The sequence below is a fragment of the Pterocles gutturalis genome, unplaced genomic scaffold (genome assembly GCF_000699245.1).
Source record: "Pterocles gutturalis isolate BGI_N339 unplaced genomic scaffold, ASM69924v1 scaffold29932, whole genome shotgun sequence".
Taxonomy (NCBI): Eukaryota; Metazoa; Chordata; class Aves; order Pterocliformes; family Pteroclidae; genus Pterocles; species Pterocles gutturalis.
In genome coordinates, this window is record NW_010113707.1 from 5,980 (window position 1) to 22,547 (window position 16,568).

General features: G+C 43.5%; 1 protein-coding gene across 1 annotated transcript; it reads right to left on the reverse strand.

The window, feature by feature from the left end:
• Nucleotides 1-1,631: 1,631 nt before the first annotated feature.
• Nucleotides 1,632-13,573, reverse strand: FBXO40 (F-box protein 40; the record flags this gene model as incomplete). Its single annotated transcript, XM_010074609.1, is given in 4 exon segments — nucleotides 1,632-1,829; nucleotides 3,980-5,878; nucleotides 13,507-13,545; nucleotides 13,547-13,573. Coding segments are annotated over 4 exon segments (2,163 nt in total), but the record flags the coding sequence as incomplete, so codon positions are not given.
• Nucleotides 13,574-16,568: the final 2,995 nt, after the last annotated feature.

Here is a 16,568-nt window from a genome sequence, read left to right on the forward strand (position 1 = left end):
TCTGGAGAAGAAAAACATCCTCATATGGTTAAAAATCTCACAGGGACCACTTAAGCCACAAGTGTAAACAAGGATGAGCTGCACTCATCCCCATGGGATTCATGCCTTTGACTACCAAGCGCTCAGCTCAGGTTCATCAGCATCAGTAAGAGAGGGCTGCTTCGTGCATAGCCTGCCTCATCCCAGACCTGCACTGAGACCAGGGATGGCAAGTGTGGTGTGCATCCATCCACTTGGGCCAGTTTTCACCTGGCTGGACGCGGTGAGGAGAGCAGTGGTCCAGGCCAGCAGATGTCCCAGCTTCCAGCGCGGTCCTCCTGCCGGAGACAGGGAGATGAAAGCCAGACCTCATGTACTGAGCTCACATTTCTGGCTAGGAGCTTAAAAAAGAAAGGGGTGTGAGTCAGCACCACTGTGGCTGTGCAGCAGCTGTAAGCTATCAAAGTGGTTTATGGCCGTTTCAGAGGAATCCCACCCACCACCACCACTATGGCATTTCTAACTAGTGCCTCTGAAATGGGTGGGATAAGACAGACACTTTTGGTGACATGCCTGCTCTCTCTCTCACCTGTTGCCTCAAAAAGCACATTCTGCTTTTAAATGTATGTGTTTATTAAAAAAGTAGACCATTTCCTAATCACTCTCTGCTCTGTAAAAAAAGAAAAAATCCTTATGCTCCATCCCATTTAACTGAGGCAAACATTATCCATAACATTACTGAATAGGTTGCTGAATGCCTTTTCTTTTACAGAAATTTTTTTTTTTCTTTGACATATTGTTTACAGTTGCTTACAATTGCAACTTGCAATTTACAATTGCAAAACTGAGTAGGAAAGGCATTCCAAAAAGGACTTCAAATATTCTTTGATGGCTTTAATGGATTTTTAAATAAAACTGAGGAAGTTATTAACTGAAAAATAAAAAAAGTCAATTGAGCCCCCAAAACTGTTTGCTACTTGTTTACTTCTAACAAGGAGCAAGTTTGTTTGCTTTGGTTTGAATGTTGCCATGAGCTCAGCTTTAGACTTGTGCTCAAATGCTGTGCTAGCTAGGCACCTTTGCCTGAATTGGGGCCCTAAACCGTGGTCTGTGGCTGTGCAGTGCATTCCTGAGTCCTAATTAATTTGCTTGACTTTGGAGGCTCCTTTTCTTTTGCTCACATCTCAGAAGAATTTAGCAATCTCTAGGACTGCTGGGCAGCAGAGCATCTGCTTGTGCTCCCAGAACTTGGCTTTCCAGCTAAAACAAAGGTGTTTCAGACCTAGTTGAGCTAGGTACACTAACTGCTCTTGCTTCTCTCAGGAACACAGTACAGGAGTGGTGGCTTACCTTCAAGGTTGCAAAGATGCTATTTTGAACAAGATCCTTATTGCTTTCTTTGAGATGCTGTATTAAGCAAGGAACAGAAACATAAACAAAAAGCACGTGATATCAGTGAGCAGTGAATGAAGTTTTAACCATTAAATTAATGTAGGAAAAAAAAGAGATGCAGGATGTTCCAATCGCAGCTGGGGAGAAGCCAGTTTTGTACATCCGAAGGAGAGGTTGGAAGCAACAATCTTTACACCCAAATTCCCAAATCTTGTTTTAAAGAGCCCTGAAAGGAACATGGCAGAGGGGAAGCAGGTTGTTCAGAATCTGCGCTTGAAAGTAGAAACCAAAGTCTTTTGTGTGTTTTCTCGAGATTCACACATGCCTGTCAGCAGCACAGGGTCCGTCTTGCGCTCCACTTGGTAGAAGGGACAATTCTTCAAGTGCTCCGACATGCATGCGACATCATTGCGCTGCCACTTGTTAACTCTAGAGAACAGGCTGCTGAACTGCCAGACCTAATGCAGGAAAGGGGAGAAATATCAGGGAGAGGAAATGGGAATGTTACTAAAAATAGAAGAGGATTTTAAAAATCTATGTGTGCTTATAGTAGGTGTACATTACTTGTACTGGACAGCCTAGTGAACATCTGATTGTGCAGGGCTGGCATAACAAGTAAAAATGTGGTCTGTCTTGTTACGTACCTCGTATTTGATGGTTTTGCTGCGTTAGTCACCACCTGCCATTTTTAACAGGAAAGTATCGTTCTACAATTTTTGGTGCCAATCCAGTGTGGGGCATGGGGAAATCCAGGACACCTGAACACTGCACCTCTACAGAAAACTCCATCACAGGTATGGTGTGACCCAAGATGTTTATAGGTGCACCCAAGATGTTTATAGGTACATTCAAGATGTTTATAAAGCAGAGTGACTAGAGCATGCTTGTGTGATACGTATCTCAAAGAACCTGACTTCATAAAGACCTTCAAAAGCATCTGTCAGTAACTTCAAAGTAATGAGCATTACAACCCCGTTGTTATTCACCCCACCCCAGAACAAGCCAGGGAAATCTAAGGTTTGGGTTATTCCTGGAGGAGACACAAGCTTGTAAAAAATAGAAAAGTCCAGTTAAAACGGCATTATTTTGTTTGCAGTGATACCATCTATTGTTTAGTGATACACTAGCATGTAGTGATGAGACTGTGACTAAGTGACTTTAATATTTGCTGTACACCATTAAATCAAATGAATTTTTAAAGTCATAGTAGCTTTCTTCTCTCTAAAAAATATTTCTTCCTGTGGAAGAACGGCAGTATGTGCGTGTGCTACACTTAAGATTACCTGATCCTGTCCTCATCCTAAATAGTTATTCATAGCTATTATGTAGTCAAGAAATTCAGGCCAATTACAAACAGAATGTTTTCAAGCAGTCTGTGCATGGGAAACATGATCCCAGTGTGGTCAGTACAGAGAGCTAACATGAAAGGGGTTAAACAGTCCTTAATTCAAGGCTGCTGGTTTGAAATTGCACTTCAGTAACTGAAGTTAACTGATATTTGATTGCTCAGCCAGAATTTATGCCTTTTACTGAAGAAAGCCACATCCTCCAGTCAATTATTTCAGTGGCTAATTCCTGTTCTAGATTGGGGTAATTCAACTTGCAGCCACCAAACTTTGTTACGCAAATTTTGAATTCACCATGCTTCATTTTTTTTCTCTTAATAAAGAGTACTTTCTCTTAATAAAGAGACATAAACTGCTAAGCTTCCCTTTGATACAAATCAATAAATAGAGATCTTCAGGGATCTGCTTGAAAGCCAGGACCTTAGATCATTTCTGTGAGTCTTCCTTGGATCTAAATTATTTGTTCCAAGATCTCTCTCTTGTCTGCTTGGTCATGCTGGAGTCTCTCATGTCTTTCAACCAGTTTTATGTTAGAGCAGCTGCAAGGCTATCAGCTAAAAAAAACCCCACCTGTAATAACTATTGTTAGGCTAGGACTTAAACTGGGCTGTGTTTACATATTTCATTGAGACTACCCAAACAGCCAGTAACGGAGATGACAATTTTCCACTACAAACAGTGGGAGACCAGCTTTGCAGAACGGAGCTTCCTATCCCCACGCTGCTCCCTCAGGTGCCCACAACCCAAGGAGTCAGACCCTCATGGCAATCCTGTGAACTACTAACCATGAAAGCCATTGGGGGTTGATGTGAACACCCAACCTCCTTTCACAGCCATGGCTCCTTATTCTTTACCCCTTTGGCATTCCGAAGCACATTTTAGTTTTAACATACACTAGATCAGCTTGTAAAGAACAACAACAAAAAGTATGAACCTCAAGTTCTTCAAAATCCCATGTGTAACCTTTAAATATCAGGAATTCTCGGTTCCTAGTGCCTCAAAACAGTTCACATGCGAACAGGTTATAAGACAAGCTTGGGTGGACTTTCAGCTACTCAGATGATATCCATTTACACCTTCCTTCCTTTGCTAGATGCACTGTATTTTACAGCCCTGACCCCCCTGACACATTGTGCTGCAGATTCACAACTTCATGAACCTTCCCCATATCTGCATGCTTATATGCAGCATTCCTTGCTATGCTTGTGTTTTATCTGGAGAAAACCCATGGCTGTCTTTTTCCTAGTGTCCCAGTCACTTGCCTTTTTGCGAGCTTTCCACGAAGTACCGCCATGGGAATATCTTTTTTTCTCCCAGACCAGCAGGACCATTCCCCTCTCTTGAAGAAGAGTGGCACAGATGTCCCTCATCAGCACTGACACTTGCGATAGCTGAGATAAACTGAAACTGTCCAGGAACCCAGCAATGTACTTGAGCACTTCCACTGGGAGGCTGCTCAGTGAGTCCTTGTTTCTCCCTTGCTTAGCCACTGTGGAATTGCACTTCCCTGATTCAGCAAGGAGGGTGTCCACCTCTGGCTTAATAGCAAATGTCTTGAGAAGCTTGCTGAATATAACCTTGGCCTTAAGTCCATCAGGGCGGAAGGGATTTTGAACAAAAGTACATCCCAAGTAGGCCAGAGGGCAGCGATGCTGGAACCATCCATCCAGACATGACTGGATATCAGCGTGCACATTCTTGAAGTGGGATGGGAACTCATCCCTCCTGAAGAAATGACTGCAAGTGAATGTGAAAGCTGAACTGCTTTTGTTGTGCCTTCTGGTTACACTTTCAGTGAAGAGCTCCACGTGAAGTTCCGGTGGGCTTTCTTCATCCAGAACATCAGCTAGAACAGCATTGGAGGAGAAGGGCTCCAGAGGAAAGCTGTATGTTTGTGTTGCGAAATCCACAAAGAGTCCATCGATACCCCTTGCTTCGGAGATCTCATGGCCTTTCAGCTCTTTTTCCAGCGCACACAGCAGTGTGGCTTCAACTATATTTGCCTTAGGTAGTTCTTCTATGTTTATTCCCAATTCTGAGGTATCCACCGACTTGTCTGAAGTTGGCATTTTGTGGCCCAGTGCATCTCCTAGTCGTGCTCTTTTGCCACAGTAACTAACTGGCACTTTGAAGGTGTAGACAGTCTTCACCTCCTGAGCTTCCAAGTTCCCATAGACAAAGTCTTTTTCTTTGGGTGTGCAAGCAGCTAGCTGGCCAAAGCGGATGAGCATTCCCCCGTGATGTACCAGATACATGTTGTAATCACCTACACCAACTTCCTTCTTCAGCCTCTCCAGGACCCCTTCTTGCCAGGGAGCCAGTCCTGTCATTTCTCTATTTGTTATTACTTGTTCAGGCTTTTGGTCTTTTGCCTCATCAGCACCGTTACGTACTTCCTTTGCCTTCTCTGTGGAGCTGGCAGCATGAGGGGCTGACCCTGTTTTCTTGGAAGCCTCCTCTGTCTTTTGTTCTCCACTGGCTTCTGAGCCTGTTACCTTGCAAGCCTGGAGCTCTTTGCTGAAAATGTTCTCCCAGATTTTGTAACTCCCCAGATCCATTCCCTCTTTGTCCTTTGCCAAATCCTCACGTTCACGTTGGCTGAGCTCAGGCAACTGGTCACTGCCCTCTTGGGAACCACAGGCTACTCCTCCCACAGCGCCTTCTTCCCCACCCGTGGCTTCATCCATTAGCTCTTCCAGTTCATCCATTTTCCGCCACTCTGGAAACAAGTTGGCTATTTTCAAAGTCCTGAAAAGTATCTTCTGGTCTCTGAGTGCCAAGGCTGTGTCCAGACACTCTTCGCTCAAGGTCTCCTTCATAATGTTCTTGTGGAGCGTTGTGTCTGAATCCACGTTTGGCCAGCGATTCCACTCCATCGAGCAGCAGACAATGCTGGCTGGACAGACCTGGAGGTGCTTCGCCAGCTTAAAGCGGGCCATGGAAAAAGGGCAGCCGTAGGCTGAGTTGAGGCAGGACACCTGCTCTAAGGGACAGAGCAATTGGTGCTCCTCCTGCTTGCACATGTGGAAGGTGGCCCCGCAGCGCAAGCGGCAGCTGATCACCATGCAGGAGACGGAAGGCTCAATTGGTGCGTGGCAGTGCTGGTTGAAACATCTTTCACAGTGCCTGTGCTGCCCAGGGGGAGATTTCTGAGCCCGGTGCTGTGTGTAGCAAAGGCAAGAAGACAAGAGTTATTGCCTGAAGGAGCAAGAATGGCCACAGGCCATCAGTGCTTGGTTTCTATGTGTTAGGTGCTCACACGCACTGCTAGTGGGAATAAGACTGTGGGCAAACGGCTGCCAGCTCCATAGAGTGACATATCAGCACTGATACCCATGGTACAGCCTGGCCTGAGAGCAGCATGGATATAGATAGGGTTCGTTCTTGTCAGCCCAGCAGAGGCAGCCAGGGTTTGGGAGTAAGCTGTTTTCTGTCCTGATATTTACACCAGGTCTATCTATACCAAGCTGCTGAAATCAAGACTGACAGAGGCACAGTGAGGGAGCTTTCTACTTCCTCATTGCTGTTTGGGGTAGGAAAAATGATGTTTCTTTCTCCTCTCTAGAAAAATTAGCTGGTCATTTGTGCCACGTCTTGTCATTCTCCCACTAAAGATGCAGATGTTGTGCAAATGAACCTCCCTTTGCTCTACACCAGAGTGAGTAGTATCATCATGATCCCTGTTCCCAGCGTGGAAACCAGCCTGTGTAAAGGCTAATTTGCCTGGCCATCTTTACTCTGCTTTCCTGATTTACCCTTACACTCCTAGCTGATGCCTGCATGTCGTGGAACAGAGGCTGTGGCGGACTTTCCTTCAGGCAGGTTTACTTGCTACATCTACTTTAAGTTGTCAAAACCTGGAATAAGGTGATGCCTTGGTCTGCGTTTTGGGGAGAAGCTCCAGAGTGCAGTGAGGGCTTGTTACAAGGTTATACTCACCCAGTTACTATCCATTTTCTTTCACTTTTTTTTACACACTGCCTTTCCCCTTTTTTCCCCTTGCTGTCACCAGTCAATGCTGAGTAGGTAGGAAGGAGGAGAAGAGGGCAGGTATGGTTTATTTTATCCTCAGCTCAGCACCATGGTGTGGTGTTAGGGCAGAAGGGGATCAACAGAGGTCTAACCTCAACAGAGCTTTTCCCTTCCTGTGGTGGAGCAGGGGAGAAGTCAGCTCTAAACATGCCTTTTACAGGGTGCCTCTTTGACAAAGGAGCCATTTGTGTTCCTTTGGGATCTATTTTAGAGCACGATCCTACAAAAAACACTCACCACTGCTCTACCTTTTCAGTTCTTCCTACATATTTCTGACAAGTCAGTGTCAAAACCTACCTGGAACTGAATAGGTGATCCTGAGTTGATAATATTTTAGATTCAATTTATGAAGGTGTTAGTGACACCACAAGGGGCCAGAAAATAGGGGAAAAAAGTCCCAGGCAGCAAGTAATAAACAATGGCACTCTCCATTTCATAAATTCAGCTGCCACTAGGCAGCTCCAAGGATTCAACATTTTGCAACCGACAGACCGGATTAAAAGAACAAATGGAGGATGCCAAAACAAATGTTTCAGAAATTTCATCCAGCTTTATTATATTAACAGGTTGAATATTTTCTTAAGGAAGACTGCATTTCACTTCTCACACATTCATATTTATGTGGTTTCAAAATATTTTTTTCCTCTTTTCCCCTTAAAATCTTTCATCTAATAAAGGACATATAATTTTCCTGAAGGTCCAACAACAAAAAGCAAAAGTACTAGAACATGATCTATGAAGATCCTTATATAAAAAGTTATCATTACCAGATTACTAGCTTTGTGTCAGAATGAACCACTGATCTGCTTTGCTTTCATTATTGTATTTTTCGTTCTTTTCTAGTAAGTCAATTCAATCAGTTTAATTAGTAAAAATAATACACTTATGAGGCCTGCTTCCAAAAACTCTCAGATCCCTTTGCTCATAATATCTCTACCCTTGCAATAATTCCTGGCAATAGTTGTTACTTCTCCCTAAACATGGGCAAACAGAAGCACAAAGTCCGACAGCTAGTAAATGGAGATGGTGATTAGCATGAAGCATGCCTTCTGTTGTAATAAATCTAAGGACATAAGAAATTACATTCTGGGTCAGACCAGCCACCCGCCCAGCCCATCAGTCTTCTTCAACAATGTCCATAAGGGATGCTGTTTAAGGGGAACATGTAGGACCTCCTGTTGTCCTTTCCCCTCATACACAGTTGTTGGATTAGAGAAGCAGAGGCTGCTCAGTCACTACTTGGAGCTGCTTCCCTGGATACCTTCAACTGGCATCAGTAACTTGGCCCAAAGAAGAGCTGCTGCAAGTAGAAAAGGCCAGACTTGGGTGACTTTCTGCTCCTTGCTGTTGAGGCTGCATCTCAGCTTGGTTCAGCCTACTGTGAACCTTTGTGGAAGGAAAAAAGCTTATCATAAGGAGGAGCTGTAGTTCTGTTTCACAACAGAACCCAGGGCACTTTTTTTTTATGGTGAAAATGAGAAAAATATTTTTGAGAAGTCTTCCCACCACACTTTCTATGCACTAGGAACTACTATAGGCCCAGCAGACTCTTATTTGCCTCTGTGAAAAAAAATATACATTATTAGTAAAATAATTTAGACTTTGCTTTTTTTTCTAGGGTTAAAGAAAATGCAGCAGTGTAATTTACCTAGATCTAAGTGCTTTTGCAACCCTAGGCTTAAGTGACCTAGACTTGAGGAGAGCTGTGCTGCAGAGGAAGTAGGCTCAGGCGTAAGGGGAAGAAATGCTGCGTGAAGCTGCCTCCCTTCTCTGTCTTGAAGGCATTGTCTTAGCTTCTCATCTTTCACACCCCAGCAATGGAATTCACGAACAATGCCAGAGAAGGAAAGACGTCTGGGAAAGGCAATGCTTGTGGGTTGCTGCAGTCACTGAAGACCACATACTTGTATTTGAATTTGATGTGCATTAATTGCTCAGCACACCTTTGTTCCATCCTTTGCAACTTCCAATGCTGACTGAAACCTGTTTACACCTTCCAATGAATCAACCCTATTCCTCCTCGGTCCTGCAGAGTAAAGGAACACGTCCTTTGTGGTCTCTTTACCCAGGGACAAGCTTATACTCTGAAGTATAAGGCTCGGTACCTTCACCTTTGTTGTCATGAAAAGAGCTTGAGACTGCCATGCAGAAAAGTAGTATTTTGTGACTGTCCATTATAACATTCCCTGCCTTGTCTTGAGAAGCACTGGGTTCTGCACAGGGGTGACAACAAGGAGCTGGTCAGGGTGGCCCCAGTCAGATCCAGCCATTAAATACATGTGGTTTAGGATGGCATCTGTCCTGCTTTAGGCTGTTTAGTTACATCTACTTTTATGCGGCTCAGAGAAGCAGGAGATACAGATGGATTTAGTTCACATTGGCAGCATCCTTGCTGCTTTCGTTCTTGTAGCATTTTGCTGCAAATATAATCTCTAAAAATAGTCCCAGCTACAACTTGCATAAGGTCAGAGGAAGGCTGGTTACATTACACTGAAATAAAAACATGAATGTGTGAACAACACTTTCCACTGCAAAACCAACTCTTGGAGAGAAATAATAGATAAATAAAAATACATCTGAGGCACAGGCCTTATGGTTCTCCAAGGGCTGGTTGCAAAGTTTTTGGAGAGGAGCCTGCTTTCACACTGCTGTATGCTGAAATTATCCCCATCTGAATCACACATAGAAAAAGAGAATACATGTTTTTTTTATAAAAAATGACCATATCAGAGCATTCAGATCCAGAATCAGTCTTCATAATTATTCAGGTGTTTTTTAGTTGAGTTTACCTCATTTCTAACTTGTATATGCTGTTCTTTTCAGACAAATGTTTTCTATGCCTTTCTTCTTATTGTCAAATCTGTGAAGCTAGAGGACAGGAAGAAGGGAGAGAAAATTTTTCTGATATTTATCAAGGTTTGAATACTTCTTCTATTCTGACATGTAATTAATCAGGAGCTCTGTATTTTAACTAATGATCTAGGTTTACATGACGGTATTGTTGTCTATGTTATTTGTATTGTTGAAACTACAACTTTCAAAACCCTGAGCAGAAAGTTTACAAATTTTCGCCTCAGTAAGTTTGATAGATGACATACACAGATATGTCAGATGATGAAACATTTCTCTAAACCTATACACTTCTTGTTTCCCTGCAACTTGCAAAATTTATTAAGAGCTGGGTAAGAAAAAAAATCAAAACAGAAATGCTGATTTGAATCATGTTCAAGCTACTGTGGAAAGAAAGGATGCAAATTACAGTCCACAGTCTGTCCACTTTGGTAAATCTTTATTTTTAGACTGTCATGACAGCAAATCAAGTAAGGTTTAAAAATATACAGCTGCTATTTTAACTGCAGATATATCTATGTATGGAGCAGATCTGTTCAGTGACAATAACTTACAGTTTTACAACCAATTACAATTTATTTTCAGTAAATTTATATTTAATTGAGTTGCAGTCAGCGAGCCAAAACAATACAACTGTTTTCTTATTTGGTATTTGCTATATATGACTGATCGTATGACATACTGGGGTTATACACTGTATCTGAGCTCTTCACAGAGAATCAAGGGATGCCTCCCATTTTAAAGAACCATTGAAAAGGGCCATGAGAAACCTTAAAGAGTGCCTCTGAGATGAGATTGCAAATGAACATAAAACAATCTTTCTAAGATTTAAACTATGATAAAGAGCTCTTAAAAAAATCTCAGGAAAGATTGCATCTAAATGCTGGAGCCAAGAATTTTAAAGTTACATATAACATTACAACAGAAAAATATTTTAAAGGAACGTGAATACTTTTGGTGAAGTGTATAGGGCAGATAGGAGATATTATCTATTTCTTTTAATCCCAGTTACCCAGTATATGGTGTTTATCTCATTTGTATCATAACACTTAAACCTTAAGGTGAATATAGAGTTATTAATTTCCTTACAGGGTTTTTCAATATATTTACTATCTTAGTATCTGAGGCGGTTCACAACCAATAACGACTTTATCTTTGCAGTATTAGAGGTGCACTTGAGGTTAAAAGATACTATTATCTCTATTCGGAGGATGTAGAATTGAAGTATAGAACAGTGAAAATAAATAGAATATTTAATATAAATAAATAAATACACATAGATACACACAGTAAGCATGGAGATGCTCAGGGTCTGATGTTTCATTTGCAGTTGCATGCCTCCTGCACAAAATCCCTGGCAGAGCCAGCTGTAGAATCACATTTTCTAGGAAAGAACCTAAGTCTCCTTAAAGTAGAGATTTTCTTCTCTTTTCATGCAGTGTTCTTCTTCCATCACTACGTATTTAACAACCTCAGCAATAAATCAGGCTTGGGTCTCCTTTTGCTAGACAGATATATTTATTTCTTGGAACTGAGGAAGAAAACACTATACCATTGGAAACCGCACTGTACCACATTTGTACAGGGTTCTTGTGAGCCTAAGTTTTCTAAAGTTCTGTCCTTCGATATAAAATAAAAGTAAAATCCAAGAATGCCACCACCTGGAATCATAGTGACCTCTAAATAAGTAAAGCCCCACCTCTCAACACCCACAGCAGGGGCATCTACAGCTTGAGTGGCCGCCTTGGCATTAGGCATAGTGGGTCACTGTCCTTTGTGGCACACCAGCTCTGCAGTTGCTGTTCAGACTGATCTTGCATACATGTTGCCAGCTGAGCTTTAAATGAGTCAGGCAGTGAATATGGTACAGCCCAGCGTAGGTGGAAAGGGAGAATAAAAGGTATAGATGAAATCTTAATCAATAACACTGATCAGTTTCTAGCAAGCATGTGCAAGACATAGTTTCTTTGAGGCTCAGACCTTAAACTAGTCCACATGGGATTTATAGGGGCACTCTGATTCCAGGACAATCCTTCTGGGAAACCTCAAATTATCAGTGTAAGCCATGTGGAGTGAAAAGATTTTCTGTGAGACAACTGGCCTGTTAGATAAGCCCAAAGATGAAAGGCTGAGGCTGTGACAATTAGGGAGATACTCCCTGTATTTTCTAGCTGGGGATCAGCTGGCTGAGCCTGTGTTGTTTCATGGCAATAACCACTGGTTCAGAGTTGCTAAATGGGTTGGAATTGCTTTATACTGAAAAAAAAAAAGTTTTAAAATGTCAAGGAAGGATTAGGTCCACAGTACAGTGCATCAGTCAGGCACGTCCCTTGCTTTTCTTCCAGAGCACACATTCTGCACAGGTTCCCACAGCAGCACATCAGCTTCTCTTCAGCTCTCTAAACCTGGCATGCAGGATCATGGAGCTCAAGCAAAGCTGTTGCACCATCAGGCCTCCCTTTCTCCTAGTAAATCTGTGCTGCACACACGCAGGAAAGAGGCACCAATACTTGCTTGTGCAATTTCTAAACAGTGAATGCACTACTGCAGTTACAGGAGGAGTAGGGGAGAGTTCAGAGCAATGAGTCACGGGTGACACAAAGCACTGATGGTAGAAACCCCACACTGCACTCCCCGCTGTGAGACCTGGGTCAGCAATATTTCTTGTTCCTCCCTACCTGGCACAACGTAGCCATAGCTCACCTGAGACAAACCCACCCCAAAATTCCAGGTGCTGAAGTGGTCTCTTGGGCTGGGAGTAGGTGCAGGGCAGCCCAGCAGCAGGGCCTTGTGCTGGACATGCTGGGGAGCCGTGGGGAAGACAGGCAGCACAGGGAGAAGGGGAAGGCTGTGGCACAGAGCTGCTCTGCTGCTCCTCGTGCATTTGAGGTGTCCCTGTGCTATGCTTAGTAGAGACACAGTCAGGCAAACTCACTTTGTATTGAAAACTGGCAAATGGGTCTATTTTTTGCTTGAGTTCAGTAAGTGCTTTAAAATAACAGGCTCCAGTTCAGTTGCAGTTTGAGAAAGAAGTGAATGGTCCATACTGTTTTTTTTTTTTTTTTTTTTTTTTTTTTTTTTTTTTTTTTTTCCTTTGGGCTCAGGTTCCGGTAACAGTCTCTTTAACATATTTTTCTGAAAACTTATTGAGATAATCAGGTGAATGATTTAAGCAGAAAAAAAAAAAAAGAAACCCATCCCAAGGCAGATGCCCAGCATAGAGAATTTCTGGGCTATTGGTCAAGGTCTAAATCATTCAAAAAAAAAAAAAAAAGATTCCTGAATAAAAAACTGCTAAGCAGCCACAACTTGAAATGGTACAGTAATACCTCTAACACTTGTGATTCTTACTTCATCATCTTATTATTCAGTCTGGCCTTCAAGCATACACTTTGCAGTCTGAATCTACAAAACTCACTGCATTTTAAGTTTTAGCATTTTTGCCAGAAAATTGCTCTTCCTCTCCTCTGACCCTTACTGTATCTCCTTGTCTCACTTCTGAGTTTCTTGAAAATTACAGAAATTGAATTTTTTATTTATCATCTGTCCTGCTACTGAAGCTCCCATCTTAGAATCAGCATCTTAGTTTTTTAAAACCCCAGATACAGTGCTGTAAACCATGGCTAATCCACTGAATATATTACAGAGAGTTTGGGTTTTTTTTTGTTTTTTTTTTTTTTTTTTTTTTTTTTTTTTTTAGAGCAGCATATCACAGAAGCTTTTACAGTTCCCAGCTGCCTCTGTTTTAGGGTGTCATTTAAGACATCTTGTGTTCTGATTATTGTACTTCATCTTAATTACTAGGGCTGTTTTGAAGACATCTTGATTTTCATAGCTCAGTACAGTAACCATTGCATTGCATAAGGTTTGACTAATAAAGACTCCAACTCTATTTACAAAGCCTTACCTTAATCATAGAGTCCCTGTGTGTGTACCAAACACTTGCTCTCCTGGTTGTGCTCAGCTGGGTTGAGTTAAGGGAGAACTGCAAGAAAAGAGGAGAGAATGGGAGGACATGGAGCAAGCCAAGTAGTTTTGGGATGTTAAAAATAAAACCTGTGCATGTGACCGCGTAGCTCAGCTTACAGAGCCATCTCTTCCTCTGTATTTGTTAACACTGTCACTTCTGGAGAGATACTTCACAGAGAAGACGTGAGAGACAGAACCAATAACACTCCGTGCCCCCTGCATGAGAGGAAAAGATCCAAACCCTTCCCAAGGCCCTGTATCAGCTCCCTGACGCTCTCTGATGGACGTTTGCCCTGTATGACTTAACTCCCCTTGGTGCTTACACCAGTTTGTGGTTCTGCTGTTGGAATTTTTGCCGTGCCCCTGGCTCCCATCATCACCAACTCTAGCAGCTGGTGCAGACAGAGATGGTGGGTTTCTGATCTTTCTGGGCAGGGGTGGGCAGAAAGAGGGCAGGAATAGCCCAGAGATGAGCAGCCAGGGAGATCTGCCTGCCTGCCTCCCAGGGATCCCCAGGAGACTCCCCAGCTCCAGCCCCTCCCCTGCACAGTGAAAGGGCCCCACCAGCCACTGGTGGGAAGCCTGAAGGGTACAGCTCCTGGCATCACCCTTCCTCAGCCACCTGAGGGTAGCAGAAAGGAAAGCAGTCACGTTTCACTGGACCCATTAAAAGCATTTCATGGTGAATTTCAAGAGTTTCATGGTGAGCATTTCACAGTCATGGTGAGTACAGATACACGGGTACAAATACTTGTCAGTGAGGTTCAGGGGTGCAGATGGGGCAGGTGCTGCTTCTCCCTGATGGGTGCTTACCCCATGTGGGTGCAAAGACACCTCTTGTGACCCTGCTGATGTATGTGATCACTTTTCACCACCTCAGAAACACAGAACAATGCCTTTTGGCTGTGGTGGTAGTGGCTCTGAGATCCCAAGTCACAATTAACTTGTTGCTTTGGGTATCTTTCTCTTAATCCCCAGTGACTTTCATTGTTTGAAACAGTGCAGGCAACTGTGTTTTCATTTTTAGGGCTGAACAAAATGTCAGTAGGCGACAACCAAGGCTTGCTGGTGCCAATTGTTATTTAGTAGTGCTAAATATGGCTAGCAGTCTGGCTCCGTGGCCTTTTTTAGAAAGAGCTGTATTATCACGATACCATTTCCTATTATCCCATTGCACTGAGGAAAACAGGGGCCAGTGGTAATATGCCTAAACTCAAATTTCACCCGATCACATGACCACTGATCTGTTTACCCCATCCACTTCCACTCCTCATGCCCCCAGTTCTGGGTCATTCTTCAGCCTTCAATGTCATAGTCTTTTCAGACTGTGTTTAAAAACATGCTGCTTGTGTGCCTTACTTTTATATGAAGTAAAAAATTATTCTCAAAATTCTGTGTTACTGGTTTAGGAGTAAATTCCCTCCAGCTGAACTAACCCAGATTACTAAAATACTCAGGGCTTCAGAAGTTGCTGTTGTCAGAAATTAAGCTATCTTCTGTCTTAATTTTACTGGCACCTGATCTCAGCCTGGTTTTAGATCTCTGTGTTTCCAGACATTCTGAACTCTGGTGGCATTTTTACTGCTTCCGTCTGTTGCTCAGTGATCATGCAGACCCAAACAGCCTGCCCTGGGCCTGCCTCACTCTGTTCTGTGCTCTGCCTTGCAGCCTCATGTAACACAAGCCCCCTGAATTTTGCAAATCCTTGCCTGCAGGTGATAGCTGTACTGCAAAAACGCATCATCTGTGGTGGTCTTTTAGGGCAGGGCATCACAAGACGTGCAGAATGAACGTAGTTCACCATCCCTGAAAATGAGTATGTGGTGGAGAGAAGGGAGCAGAAGAGCAAAGGTGATGGGAAACAGGAATTCATCCTTTTACCTGCAGCACACCACTGTATTAGCTCAGCTGCATCTGAAACTAGACTCTCAGCAGAAATAGGAAAACTTGCAGGTATCTGCTGCTGCCCTTACCTGTGCTAATTTGTTTCAAGGTATCTCAGGCATGCCAATGAATACTGTAACCAGGCCTCCTGCTGCAGTAGAGATGTGCTTACTGGTAGGGTGCGACAAATGTGAAATCTCTGAAAGAAAAGTATAACTTTTTATTTTTTGTGCAAATGTTTTAGGAGAAAGCTGCTGCCTGTCTGCTTTAATCTCGCTCATCGCAATTCTGTGGGAAGAAATACTGTGCTATACAGAAGCCCTATGAAATACACCAATCTATATGTATACGATATGTATATTATATATGTATATACATATGCATATCAATATGTATCATATGTATATAAACATACATATCTGTTGATAGGGGAAAATCAGGACAGCAGCCTAAGAGAGGTGAGACTGATGCAGCTCCATGCCCCCAGGTCCAAGCAGTAGCCAGGCTGAGCTTGTATTCCCAGTAGGCACATGCACTAATACACATATACACCACTCAAACATATATATACAGGCAGCCACACAGATATACACAGGCAGCCATGCTCACATGAACACAAGCACCAGCAGCCTCATTCCACTCCTCCCTCTGGCTGAGCAGGATGGAGGTGTGCCAGTGAGCATGCATATATGTGTAGTTTTATATACACATACAAACACATATGTACAGTGTGACTCCCTCCAGCAGCCGGGCTCAGGCTGTCTGCTCCTCCATCCCAGCCTCCCCAGTGCCCCTGCTCCACCAATAGCCAACTCCCCTGTGGTGCTCCGGTCCCCCAGGCTCCCCAACCTCTTCAGCAGCTGGCGGGACTCTGCTGGTCCCCCTGACAGCTAGTTCCTCCCTTGCAGCCCCCTCCTGACCTCCAGGCCCCCTCACTGGCTAAACCAGGTCCCGGCTCCATCCTCGCTGCTCCTCACACACAAGCCTGCATGCCCACACTGAGTGCTGCCCCATGGGCACACAGGCCCTGAGTCTCAGCCCAGCTGATGGCACCCAGATGCATGTCCCCCCTCTCCCCCACCCTGTGGTATGAGAGTCCCTTGCCCAGGGCAAAGT